Here is a 14720-nt window from a genome sequence, read left to right as displayed (position 1 = left end):
ATGGGCAGGCTTCACTTCCACTCCAAACAAACTCCAGCTATTACCTTTGCCAGGCATTTTACCTGTTTCCTTCTCAGTTACCTCTGTCCTCAAGGTTCATACACCATCCAGTTTTTGCAAGTTCATAACACACCTCCCACACTGCTGAGTTTGGCTGAATTCAGACTCGAGACCTACATGTAAAAGACTGGAAACAAAAGGAGGCTCAGTTCTACTAGAAATTTATTTAGCAATTAGATGGAAAATTGACTTCAGTGAAAAAAGTTAAATACCAGACAGAGATGAGAAAGTCAGACCTAGATAAAAGTAGTTCTAATTTTTAACATAAATGAAAGTGTTATTAAAGGTTTGTATGTGAGTCATGCCAACTCCTATGTAGATGAGAAACGTAATGAAATGGTATCTAAGTCATTATAAATTCTCCTATTTACACAAAAGAGGAAAAAGAATGTTTCCTACTTCATTTTTTGTTTCTCTTCAAATCTTGCATACTTATTAAAATGTAGGGTTTCAATACCCATAGAAAAGAATACAAACATGCAGAAAGAATGACCACTAGAAAGAAAAAAGCAGCCAAGTCGTATAGATGGATTTGAAAGAATTCAGTCCTGTCTGAAGAGTCAAATCATGTTCTTTTTCATTTCTACATAAAAGCTGCACTCATATTCATAACAACAGAAGAAAAGCACAGTTGCTTCATAACACTGGACATAGCTTTCCAGAAACAAGACAGCAACTACTCCAAAATGCTATGGGAAACATTAATCACATAGTAACTTGCTATTTACATTGAAGATAGTATTCTTTAAATTAATTAAAAATAAAAGGAAAAAAAATCCACCCAGTTTTCAGTCTTGGGACAGTTTTGTCTATAATGCAGTCTCTTTTCTTTGCCTTTTGTCCAGCATTTCTTTCAAGAGATATATCTACATGTATAGATATACGTCTAAGAGACATGTATCGAAAGTTAGAACAAAGTCTGGATGGAAAGCCTGCAAATTTTATCTGAGACTACATTTGCTGTAGACCAGCTCCCCACAGAAGAAATGCTGGAATGACATATTTTAATGAAATGACATCCCCTGTCCATGATCCACATAGGATCCATGTAGCCATCAATCACCTCCATCCATAGGAGCAGAGCTGGCAGCAGCAGCACGGGTTCCCGGTGCTACCAGGCTGGAGCATCCCATCCCTTGTGGGATGCAGTAGTTTCTATCCACATGGAGGCTGCCAGGATGGGAGCAGAACAGGGCCAGTGGCCGTGGAGAGCTGTCACCCACTGTGGGAACTGCAAATGGGATCCAAGTTCCTCGGTAGTCAGTGGAAGCCACTCCTGGTGATGCCAGAGGGAAGTGGACGAAGGCCTGGAGCAGCAGCAGGGGCTGAGGCCAGGAGTGCAGGATGAGGCATTGCCACCTCTCTGCTCCAGCCCCAGCACTGCAGCCACATCACTCGGCAGGGTCTCAGTTCTCACCAGGATCCACAAAACAAGTCTCTGCTGTCGTGCTGCTTCCCAGGGATGACACAGGATGGAACAGGAACTGTTGAGCACCACAGCACTTCTTATGCATGCAGGATGGTAGTGGGCAATTGGCCCCAATTTCTTATTCAGAACCAGGAAAATCCAGCCAGGGGATGCACCCCTTAACAGGAGAAAGACTCTGTGTTCTTCCAGCTGTCAGCACTCAGCTGCCCAGTCTCCATAATGCTTCATAACTTGATGAAACCAGAGCAAAGTCACAGGAAAAAGTACATCCACACTGAGAGGGTATAAATCCTTCCTTACGTACAAGAATGGTGCAAGCATTTACCCGGCATCTCTATCAAATATTATAGAAAAGGTTACACAAAAATATTGAAATATATGGATACAGATACATAGATATTACACTTGCATAAAATATGCGTATTCAAAACCCTTTGGGCAGTTTCACAGTTAGCTGAAAATGTATGCTTTAGAAATATTAACAATTTCCTACACTTTTCTAGCTTAAGTAGGGGGGGGGAGGGGAAAAAAGCATCAGCCTTATTAATACTGAATGCTAAGTGCAGTTTAGCTATAACTGTAGGGTCTTGAAGCAATTGATTTGACAGAACCTCCAAGCATAAATTCTGTTTTAAAAATCCACATCTCTTCCCTAGATTGCTTATTGTTTCATGAAAATTAAAACCTGTGTCCTGCTTGTACCAGCTAGACCTCCTGAGACCATTCAATTAAACCTCACAGGCTTGCAATACTTCCAGATAGGATTGTGTATTGGGAGTATACACAAACCTTATTGCAGTACTTCTGTGTGATAATAGGATTTTACAACTTCTTGTATCATTTAACTTTAGAAATAAAAAAATCTTAAATGACACCACAAGAGGCTCACAGTTCTGAGAAAATTGAAGTCAGTATGAAATTTTACTTAGAGACCACAAATTTTACACAGATTTACATAAATACAGAGATACTAAAGTATTAAATCAAAGCTAAGTAACAGAGGATAGTGTTACATGATAACATTTTACTTCTAGTTACATTTTTGCAAATACTTTTAGTGTAATGAGATTATATAATTAATATATATACCTGTATATCCATTATATATATAGATATATATATATCTACGTCTCCATCCTTTGTTTTTTCTTCAAAAATAGGGCAATTTTATAACGGCAATGAGATGTGACAAACAGTACTCTTCTGGGGAATTATTGCATGCCTTGAGCACATAAGGCAGAGGAAAGAGCATCTGACTTCAGACACTAAAGAAGTGGAATCATCAACCAGAAACGCACTGGAGTGATTTGGAACATCTTATTGCTTTTATAAAACTCAAAATTATACACTCTTGGGTTTTGTTGTGGGGATTTTTGTGTTATTTGTTGTTTGTTTTGTTGTGTTTTTTTTAAAGGCACAAAATAAAGGGGAAAGTAATATCTCTCTATTTAGTGGAGATGAATGATTAGGAAGCTCCATTTCTGTTCACTGAACACTCTTCATTGTCCTACATTTATTCCCTGTGGTGCAATACTGTGCTGCATAAGGAGGTTAAACACAAAAGTTCATACATCCTTTATTAGGGGAAACAAGAGAAAGCCCATTTTCTTGCCCAGCAACATCCTTACCCCCCTGGCTGGTAGCAGGAGGCACCCATCAGTCCCACCAGCCTGACACCTGCACAACACCCCTGGGTCACAGGGACACTCACACCAGGAACCTCAGCTGCTGGAGCAGCTCCTTGAGCTGGGTGATACAGTTCTTGCCCAAAATGCTGCAGGCACAGATCCAAACTCAACAGCAATTTCCTTGCAGATCAGGCAGCACTGGAAAGAGATAAAACTAGGCAATAGAAACACTGGCCTGAAACCTATGGGTATGGGGGCTGTGAGAGCATTACGGAGCACTTCTGCCACCCTCTCTCCCTGTTTTTAGTTGGTTAATGGCATTCACTTGTGGCTTAGGGGCCCGGACCTCCCAGGATGTGTGCCTGGAATTTTTCTAGCATATGAGCCATCCTGGGAGGCAAAGTACAGCAGAGAGGGAATAAGTGAATAGAAAATATAAAAAACTGGGGACCATTACTATCTCCACAGATCACTTTGAATGCTGGGATTGAAAAAAACCAAAAATAAAAGAAGAAATTGCCCAGGCTCACTTTTTCTTTGCTGTATTTTTTAGATGTTAATATGCACAGTAGAGGGCTGCCTCTGCTACAATACCACACAAAATGTCTCAAAGTTTGGATATGGCACTCTGTTAAGGCACCTTCAAGTAACTGTCACTGATTTAATCACTAAGCAAAGCCATATTTTCTGTGCCCAACATATACACAGTACCAGCAGCCACTCACACCTGCCATCCACAGACAAAAAACTCCTGGTGCTTGCCAGGAAGCAAGTACACCAGCCACTTCTGAAAGAAATACTTGCCAGAGCTTAGGAGCAGCTATTTTGCACAAGTGCATGGTTTGTTCCCCAAAAGGGTAATAGGGAGAAAATTAAGTGTGGTCTGTCCTTAGATGTCTACTAGATTAGGAGGGTTAAAAATACACAGGCTGATGTAAAAATACATAGGCTGATGTAGCCTAAAAGTAGAAGCCAGCTCTGTACTGCTGCAGGATTCCTCGCTGGGAGGCAAAGCTGTAAACGGAGGCATTCAGTGCGGGGTGCCTGGTGCAAAATTGGATTTGTTTCAGGACCAACAGGAGGTACAAGGACACCCTCCCCTGGAAGAGGACAGGGCAAGTTACTGCATATCTCCTCACCCCACCACACAAACCAGTGCTGGGATTGAGTTTTCAGGTTTCATGTCAAGGGGATGGGGCTAAGGGGGTATTTGAAGATGAGGTGAGCTGAGTGGAGAGGAAAGCTCAGGCATTGCTCTGTGCAGACAGCTCACTCCATCCCCCTAGACAATGGGATGCTCAGCACTGCAGCTCAGGGCTCAGGGCTCTGGGGTTGGAGGACACCTGCAATTAAGCCTAGCTAGGGGTGACCATTTGTACACAAAACAATATCCAGTCCCAGAAAGGAATAGGAGGGGTGGGAGAAGGCCATAGGTCCTAGCATAAAAGGAGAGACCACAGTAGGCTGTTGCCCTGCTCCAAGGGGACAAGGGGCCCTAAGGTATCCACCAGACCTGCCTCTCCCCCCCCACACCACTCACCCACACCCCAACCCACACCATGAAATGGTGACACAGGGTGCAATGGGAAGCCCAGGAAAGTGGCATCATCCTGGTCTTCAGGAAAATGATGTCCAGGGAAAAGGGACCTCCCCACCCCTGACTCTCTCCTCCATCAAGGCAGACGACTTGATATTTGGTAGCTGGGCGCAGCTCCTTCTCCAGGAAAAAGACACATCCTTTCCTTGCACAGTCAATGAGAAACGCAATGTGATCTGTCATGCGCTTGGATTGTGGGCTTGATCGTTCATCTGAATTAGCAATGTTTTCTTCTTCTTCGGGGACTAGAATCATCATTCAGGTATTTACAAACACTACCAGTGCCTTTGTGAGGTCTGCCCCAAACCATCATGACAAAATCACTGACTGCAAGAGCCCTGCACCAGCTGTGTCCAAACAAGCCCGTGCTTGCTGAGAGCTCGGGGCTGCAGGGGAAGAGGGACGCTGGATCTCCAAGTCCTGGGGGGGTCTTCCCAGCCGGCTGTCTCTTCCTTGGGGTCCTTCTCCCTGCACCCCCATCCCAGTTTGCTGGATGCCACTATTGCTTCTGCGGGTGCAGTGGTCCCGTTCATATTCCTCCTGAGCCTTTTGCATTTTCCGCTTCTTCATCTTGCTCTTGTGAATGTGGAAGGTGGTGAGGGAAAGGAGTATCAGGCAGAAGATGAGAGTGACCAGGACAATTAAAACCAGGGTGGATGAGAAGGATTGGAAGAGTTGACCCACTTGCGTGATGCAGGTGCTGCTGGCGTTTAAGGTCGCAGATGTCCTGTTCAGGAGACAAGGTGGCAGGGACAGCCTCAACTCCTTGGAGAGCTTGGCACTCATTGAGGAGGCTTCGGAAGACGAGGATCTTCCTCTCCTCTATGTAGACGCCTAAATTTCAATCAGTGCCTGGCTGCTGGCGGGAGCTCGCTGGAAATGCCCGGGATGCTGCCGGCTCAGCTCGCTCTAAAGTAACAGAGCAGCCTGCAAAGGGAGCCGGACACATCAGCGCTCCGAGGCACCCACCCTGCGGCCGCCCCCTCCCCAAATCACCGCGCCGGCGGCTGCGGCAGCCTCCACCCTGCGCCCAGCACGGCAGCGCTCCGGCCGCCGCGGCTCCCCGAGGGGCGACGGGACGGGGACCGGGACGGGGACCGGGACGGGGCGCCCTCACACTGACTTCACGAATTACTCGGCACCCCGGGCAGCACCGCCCGGGCGCTCACACCAACTAGTTGCCCCGGGAAGGGAGTGAGGGAGGAGGGGAGGGAGAGAAGGAGCGCCCGTCAGACCCCGCGTCCTCGGCAGGGTCGGCTGACGGAACCGGACGGGACCTGCCCCGCGGTGCCGGTGCCCGCGCCGCGGCCCTTACCTGAGGAGACAGCGAGGGACGCCCGGGCACGGCGGGCGCAGGGCTGCGGCAGCGCGGAGCGAGGCGCGGAGCGGAGCCGCCGCCGTTCGGGGAGCGCCGCCCGCAGCCGGAGCCGCCCCGGCCGGTGACGTCAGGCGGCGCGGCCGGGCCCATGGCTGCCGCCCGGCCAACCCAGGGGGAGGTGGCGGAACCCGGGGGTCCGCACGGCCGGGGGAGGGGGGTGGAGGGAGAGAGGGCGGTCCCGCCCGGGTCTCTCCTGCACCGACCCCCCTCGGCCCGGCACCGCCTTCGCCTTCGGCGATCTCCGCACTGCTTGCCCCGCGGATCGCCCCGTCCCCGTCCACGCTTCACCCGTCCGTGCTCCTTGCAGCCCGCTGAGACCATCCCATACCCCCGTACCCCAAAAATACCCCAACGTCCCGTCCACCCCGCCACTGCCAGCTCCTTCCCAGCCTCCCCACCGGACAGTCCCCGGACAGCGCGCACCCGTACGGGCATCCGCAGCTGCCCCAGAGCCTGCACCTCCCCGCTGCCGAGCGGACCCGCCGCCAGCCCACATCCGCATCCTGGTTCCCAATAGCCACCCAAAACACCTCGGCCACCGAACCGCACATGAGGCCGGTGACAGTCGGTGGGAGCAACGTAGTGACAAGGACCTTTTTACTAAATTATGACAGATATCCCAGGCACGGGGAATACTTGTCAAAACTTGCCTCACCAGGGCTAAGTGCATCGTGGATGTTTTCTGCAAGAAAAAACGAGTATGAGCTGTCCATTAATGCATTTAAGCTAAAAATCAGACAATTTCTAAACATAAAATAATCTGTGATTTGAAAACTACTTCCAGCAGAGATAAAGGGGCAAAAATTGTGATTATCTTTAGGATGGAGCACTACACATTACCAAAAGTGATGTGGTTGTTTATGGCAACATGGGACAAGACCTGATGGCCCGCAAGGTTCCTTCTATCCCATGTTTAGACCCTGCGTTCTGAGAGCAGATTTACTGTCAAGCACTAACATGAACAACTTCCAGTAAAAATAGAAATTGCCAATCTTCTCTGGTGGCCTGAAGCCACCTGAAAAGCCTGGAGGAAAATCTGTACAAGATTAGCCCTGGCACGAGTCGGGAATATCTTTGTTCAAGAACAAAGGTCTGTTAGATTTGTTGACCCTGATAGCCAAGAACCTGTCTCAGAGGTGAGAAGGAGCTGGTAAGCCATGCATTTAAGCACTTTATTGTTTCAAGATAGATTTATACTTCTTTTGTCTCTGATAAATGCATCACAGCTTGTGAAATCTGTATGCTGCTTGTTCCAGATTTACACCCCAGGGGATGAACTACATTCAATCCAGTTGGGATAGTCCCTGTGCTTTGCAGAGGGAAAACAAATTAAGGCTTCCTCTAAAACCAGAAAAAACGAAGGTTTCCATTGCTCCTTCCCCTCCTGAGGCTGATACAGTCTGATGCTTTAGAGAGGTGCTACACTGACATTATGCCTGCACCCCTTTCTTTCTCCATACTTTTGTGCCATGTGGTCTGCATTAAATTATGCTCTATGCTCTCTGGTCACTGCCTTGGGGGAGAAAACAATCATCACAGGCTAAAACAGCACAGAACCCTTCAGGCCATTCCACCTTTCCTCTGGCCACTCTCTGCAAAGCAGCAGCTGAGTGGGGGGAGCAGAACAGGGTGAGGGGCATGGGGGCTACTCCTCACAGCCTGTGCCACTGTAGAACACTTCTGATACCACTCAGAAGCAACCAAGGGGATGACATAAACCAGTAGCTCTATAGCAGAAATAACCAAATAGTGGATTGAATAAACTTCAAAGCCAAAGAATTTACTAACTTGTGATGTGGTTATTGCAAAAGCTAGTAGATAGGAATAGCTAGTCATTGCACTAGCTTCAAGTTTTACTTATGGGGAGAGGCAGCACAGAGCTACTGAAAGTTAAATTGCCTTAAATAAAATTTAAATCCTTTGTGTATTATTCTCATCTGCTGTCTTTCACCACTTGACCATTTACCTTTCTCTTGTCCTAGGCTGCCTCTTCCTGTCCCTCCTGTCCCTGTCTCTACTCGTCCACTTTCACTGAGACCAGTGGCCTGAAATGCCCAGAATGATTCGTATGTGTTTTACTTACTATTTTCAAAGTGCTACTCACATTATTCCTTGCTTCTACAATTAAAAAATAGTCAAAATGTGTTTTGTGAATTAGTATGATAATTATCCAAAGTGTGTTTCTGTGGGGTTTTGTTTTGTTTTGTTTTCCCTGAACTGTGGGGAGTGAAAGATGGGCCCACGGAGTGCAGAAGGGCAGAAACTTCAGCAAGTGTTTAACTCTTTACTTACTGGCTCAGCCCCTTTTCTCTCCGTGTTCATGTACAATTTTGGAGCATTTCTGCAACAGCTAAAAGAAATGAAAAGCAGAAGTATTTTGTGATGGCAATTAATTTTACCTTTTGTAATGAGAGAAACAGAAGAGAAGCCATGTGGGAAAGAGGAGAAATAACTACTTTACATATACCTTGGCATTCCTGTTCATGCTGGCTGCCAGCCAACTCAAGTGTATAGATTCAGTCACCCATGATCAGTACACAGGGAGCTGGAATTCAGGGGGAAAAAACCTGTACTGTTAAGGACTAGTAGTTGTGAATTATTCCTTTGCTCTGATTAACTGCTATAATTAGATTTGAATATAAAAGTAGAAAAAAAGTTAGGTAATGTGGGCACGAAAAACCCTTTCTTTAGGAGGATAATAAAGGATATGATATTGTAAAAGTGCTCTCTTTTAAGAATAAGTTTCTCATTAGTTATAGTGAATTTACCTATATTATTTATGCACTATGACATTCATGGAGGTAAGATTTCTTGCTCAGGTAGGATTGGCCATTATGTGATAAATGACATATTGAGGGGATAGTTCTTGTATTTTACAACAATGTTTGTGTTGTAACAACCTTGATAACTCCCATTTTTCTCTGGATTCACACTGTTAAGAAGCAGACAGCATACATATTTGCAAATCTCCTAAATGGACTGTCATACATGGATTTTTTTTAATCTGTTAATTAGAGAAGTTGTTCCTTCAGACAGTAATTCCTCAAACCTTGTATTACAAGGACCTTTTTTGCTAAAGCAATTGCTTAATGAGGTAACCTGTTAGAAAGGAAAGCCTGCTAATGTAACTAAAGGTTTGATGGTTCAGGCACTCGGCTATTAATGACCCCTCTTGAAAAAAAAAATCCTTGTCCTACCGCTATTTAAGTTTAGCATTTGACTGCATATAGAATAATGCATGATCCCTGTTGCACCAAGATTGATGTCATCATTTGCCAGACAGACCAAATTCTCAATGCATGCCAATGACTCTCATAATAATTTGCAGTCTCCTCATGGGATTGAGGCCATCTGTAGTCTTTTTGGACTCTACATACTCCCACTACTATAGGTGAAGCCCAGTAATATAAACATTGTCTGAAACCCTAGCACAGCAAATAGAATGCATTAAAAAAAAAATTTTTAAATTGTATTTCATATGCACTGGTAGGTGAGCTAAGATCCTGTACATGTAACCATTGGTCTTGCAAAGATGCTGCAAGTATCTGTGAGAGATTTTGATTGGAAAAATCTTGAGTATGTCTGACAATGCTGCTTTCTAAACTACCCAGCTCAGAAGCAGGTATTCTTTTTCTTTCCTCCTTTCTTTCTCCATCACCTTCCAGAAGAGGGTGTTCTCCCTGGTGTGGGCTCACAATTACTTTATCTTCCAGGGATGATTCTTTGTGAAGCTTAATGACAATTCCACATATTAAATTCCTGTTCTTTAGAATTTTTTTTTCCGGTGAAGGTGAGACCTACCATATGATAGAGAAGACAAAAAAGAAAAAAAAAAAAAAAAAAAAAAAGGATTCATGTGTTACTGCCTGTACTGACTGAGGAAGGCTACAAAGCTTTTGCTAAATTCAACAATTCAACGGGGTGTTAGCTGGCACCAGGATTAGAATATGGGTCCAGACTTTGAAGAAATAGACAACAGTGGGCAGGCCTGACCAAGAACACAGATCCTCAGTTTAATTATAACAACAGAATTATAAACTTCAGTGTACCTACATCTACTAATGAGCAGAAGATCTAGGTATAATTAATACAAAGGGAGGAAAGAAGGGCAGGATTTTATCTGTAACCGTACATGAAAAGTGCTATTTATTTTTTAATTAGACAATAAGTTTTAGAAAGGCAGAATCAGAGTAATGACCTTTCAGATTTAATCATTTTGCACTTCTTAATAGTTTACAGAGTTGTCAGAGAATTCAGAGGAGCAGACTTTAATTATATTTTTTAGAGAACATGGCTAGTGGTTGGTGAAATAGAAACTGACAGTACCAGTGGATACCACTGAGACAGAAAGAAAAAAAGAAGCTTGTATTGCTTAGTTAGACTGGAGAGAGGTTTAAGCATAATGATTCACAATTTAAATCTGATTTCATGTTAACAGCCCCTCACCTGCTTCCCCCAGCACAGTTTGAATGCGTTTCAGAGCCAATTCAACATCTAATTGACTTCAGCTTTTAATATGGGGTAAAGCACATATTCAGTCAAATTCCATTTGCCACAGGGTTGGATCCAGCCCCAGAGAATGATGAGTCTGTGCAGCCTGAAGGCTCCATCCACAGCATCTGATCCAGGGCACTTCCCAGTCCCACCAGTGTGTGATTAGGGGAAAACCTCCAAGGGAAAGAAACAACCACACGTTCCATAGGTTATCCCATGGGCCTGGAAGAGAGTGATCCATCTGGGTATTTAGACAAACTGGAACAGCAACAATGTGAAAGGGGAAATGCCCAGAAAAGGGAATTGTATTGGATTCTTTCATCTCCAAGCAGTACATAGCCCAGCTTGAGATAGGAGATTTTCTTGTTCATTCCACACTCGTAACAAACTCCTGCTCCCCCATAATGTCCTGGCATTGTTCCAGGGAGCAAATCTAAGAAAGCTGGGAAAGTGTAATGGATGACAAAGCCATTTACCTCCAGCTCTGCCAGAAAAATCCATGTTCAGTCAACTCCAGGCTCACTGCACAGTTCATCAGCGAAGTACATAGCTCAAATTTTGCCCAGGGCCTTTTATAATCCTTTTTTTTTTTTTTTTTTTTCTTTTCTTTTTCTTTACCAACTACTGTGTAAAGAAGGAAGTTGGTAGCACTCATTATTAGACTGCTCTGCTCATATCTCCTGGGCCCTAAGCACTCAAGAGACTCCGGGATTTATCCCCACGTTCTCACTATCACAATAGTAAAAAAAATCCTGGTAGCACTTGCTGGAAATACCTTTTTCTCATATTTTTACACAGCTGAAAACCTTTGTGAACCTTTCTGTTCTTTTGACTTGTCTGGCATCCTGCTTATAGCCAGGATGTTAACAAGTGATCATCATCTGTACCACTCCCCTGACAGGCATTTGAATTAATTTTAGAAATTTTATTTAATCATAAACTTAATTTTTACAGTATCATTCCCAAAATTCAGAATTCTTTCTGCTAGTGGTATTTAAACTAGGATCAGAATGTGAAGGTCTTATCCTGCGAGGTGCCAGGCCCTGCAGTCAAACCCAAACCAGGATAAAAGCACCTGCCACAGGAAATGTAAACTCAGGTCACCAACTGCTTCTCAATTGGATCAAATACCTTGCAGCAACAGCCCCTTGCAGGCATTTCATTCCCTCTTTCCCAAAACTCATGTGGCCAATGGATCTGCCCCATCTTCAAAGGAATGATCCCTCCCATGGCGAGAGGGCCCCTGTCTTATGAGTGATGATCTGATCAACTTTGAAAAGAGAGGAGACTCTGACAGACAAATGGGCTCAAGGTTCTCACTTTGTTATTCTTATCCTTTACCCAATTTCATGTAGGATGTGCCTGTGAATAATCCATTGGTACAAAAATAGCACCATTCGTCTTAGCAGTGCTATTTTTCCCTGTGATATCAGCAAGGAAGCAGTAGTTTATTGTGTTTTCATTTTAAACTTGCTTTACCACAGAGTGTAGTAAACTGCACCAGAGAACCATGTAATCTCTTATTACTGAACTCTATTTTTCTCTCTCTGTCTCCTTTTGCTAAGTTTTGTTATGTTCTTCACCATGTCATGTCTGAAATTAGACTGAAAAAACCTTTGGGAAAGCAACCAAATTATCTGATTTTTATCAGGAGATGGTTTGAGAGAACATAAGGCTCTTTCCAAAATAAAATAAAAACAACTGCAGCAGCAGCTGGAAGTAAGGAGAAAATATCCATGCAATAAACACTCAGTAAGAGTGGCCAGATTTTTTTAAGCCCTACAAGAACCTTTTTGGATGTAGCAATATTCTTGCATGATATCAGGAGGCTTTTAAGCTATTTTACACATTCTCAAAGGAAGTATTAGTATACTTTTCTCTGTATACTTAGGTAAGACATCATTGTAGCATATAGAACTGGGAGAAACTCTATGTACAACCATTCTTTCCCTCTAGCACTGCTTCCTACTTCTGACCTTTATGGCTCAGAAGCAAAAATTGTCTTCAAATTATTGCTATGGTACAAATATTTTTACTTCCCTTGAGGGCCCCAGGTGTATAGTTTAGCTAAGCCATCTCTTCCCACCTGTGTGGGTCATACTGGAGAAGGATCAGTGTGAAAAAGAGAAACTTGGAAAGCAAAGTGAAGAATGAGCCTGCAGAAGAGAAAACAGAAGACTATAAAAAATGAACATGTAAATGCATTTCATACAATAAAGAAGAGAAAGTAGAACACATGAGATACAGTATAGAGGCCACAATTTAACACAGCTATGGTTTGGGGAGCAACACAATAGTGAGAAGAGAGATTACAAAAAATTGGAATTACATAACTGAAAATTCTACAACAGAAAAACATCACTTGTCATTGCAATCACAGACCTATAAGGTCCTAATACTAAATGCAGCCCCAGTGCTCTAGTTAGAGAAATATGTAGCAATCTTTATGAGAATGGACATTTAAAAATTCTTCAAAATGTCACAGGATGAAAAATATGTGAAATGATATAAAATTTGTCACACATATAGACACACATATATATCACCTGCCACTTTTAATCCTATGAAGTACTTTCCAGCCTGTCATATTTACTTCACAAGTTTGAGAAAGACCTGGGCATTTACCACAAAGTGTGTGTTAAAGTAAGTCAGAAACTTTCAGGGACAGGCACTAGGGGAAGAAGGTGTCTTCCTAATGAGGGGAAATGGAGGAACAGCTGGGAGAGAATAAGGAGCTGCCTGGCATTTAGTCTTGTCTGGGAAGAGAAACAAGAGCAGGAAAGGGAACATAGCATTGAGAACCCTGCTTGAAAGTGATCTTGTTTGCTGAAACTAAGAAGCATTTTTGTTTTATAACTGGAGCAAGTAGAAGGGAGGAAAAAGGGATTTGTATGTTTATTTGGGGTGTCTATTTCCTTGGAAAGGCAGACTGTTAAGAAAGTATGGATTTTGAGAATGGTTCACCAAGAACTGAGTTCTATCCACAAGTTCGGAGTCTAACAAATGGGAGACGTGTGGACCTTTTAAGTCTAGCTGGGAAGGGGACACTGTGGAAAAGGAGTAAGTGACTGAATTACACAATAGGGATGAAGAATATGCTTAAAATTAGGATGTCTCATGGTGCAACAGCACTTTGGCAGGAGGACAAAGTCCATTGTTCATCAGAAAAGCTGGAAAGATGTGCTTATGGTAACATTTGGGATAGATACCTACCAAATATTTCTGCAGCCCTAATGGGCAATATGGCTGTCAAAGCAAAGGGCTTAGTTCTTGAAATGGTTCAGCTTCCTAACATTCAGGTGTTTAACCCCTTGAACAGAACTGCAGCAGATGGCATTAACTGCTAACGTCCTCTATACAAGGACTGAGAAAACTGAGTGCCACAGGGAGACTAAAGAAGCCAAGTACATGGTGTGGAAAATTTGCCAAGAAATATCTTTCTTCAGTCTGACTATTTAAGGACTCACCCTGAATGTAAAACCTGGGTTTGGTCCATGATTAAGAAGGCTATTTATGTATTATATGTTAAATAGTTCAGGCCTGTGACAATTAGCACCTTCACAAGTGATGTGCCACCAGAATGTTGAGGCCAAGGACTGTTCTCAGCAGATATTAGAGACAAGGTGCCTTGGAGGGGAGTGTAAGGAAAGAGCTTGATCACACAAGGCCACTTGATGGTCACCAGTATCAGTCTAGCTTGTGACAGGAAATGTTTTTTGCTAGTAGTGGCCTTGGCTTAAGTCCTAGTGAATCATGACATCTTATTGAGCCTTACAGTTCTTCATGGGAGGACCATGATATTAGTTCTCAGGGCATCTTCAGTTTCTCATGGGACTGTAACTTGTGGTCTTCTGAGTAACTGCTCATGACAATTTTTATTTTATATTATATTATGTCCTATATCTTTGATGACAAATTCAAAAAGGAATGGAACACTGGTGGAGGGATGTTTTGAACTTAAGCTACCTATTTTTAAGTCAAAGAAGTGATTGACTTGCCTTTCCAGATTAAAACAGTCCTGAAAAAGAAGAAAATCAGGTTAACTATCTGGTTCATGAGAGTGTCATTGCATTTCATCTGAACATGTTTGTTTCGTATCAGCCAAAATTTAATTCAACAAGTGGCTTTAACTTA

At 43.6% G+C, this 14720-nt stretch overlaps 1 protein-coding gene across 1 annotated transcript; it reads right to left on the bottom strand.

The window, feature by feature from the left end:
* Positions 1-205: 205 nt before the first annotated feature.
* On the bottom strand, positions 206-5586 carry C1H11orf87 (chromosome 1 C11orf87 homolog). The gene has a single exon (XM_071735048.1). It carries the CDS (start codon positions 5498-5500, stop codon positions 5024-5026), a length of 477 nt encoding a protein of 158 aa, XP_071591149.1. The 5' UTR covers positions 5501-5586; the 3' UTR covers positions 206-5023.
* Positions 5587-14720: the final 9134 nt, after the last annotated feature.

This window comes from Heliangelus exortis, chromosome 1 (genome assembly GCF_036169615.1).
Source record: "Heliangelus exortis chromosome 1, bHelExo1.hap1, whole genome shotgun sequence".
Lineage (NCBI taxonomy): Eukaryota > Metazoa > Chordata > Aves > Apodiformes > Trochilidae > Heliangelus > Heliangelus exortis.
Note: the sequence above shows the minus strand (reverse complement) of the source record. Positions and strands in the feature narration are given on the sequence as shown.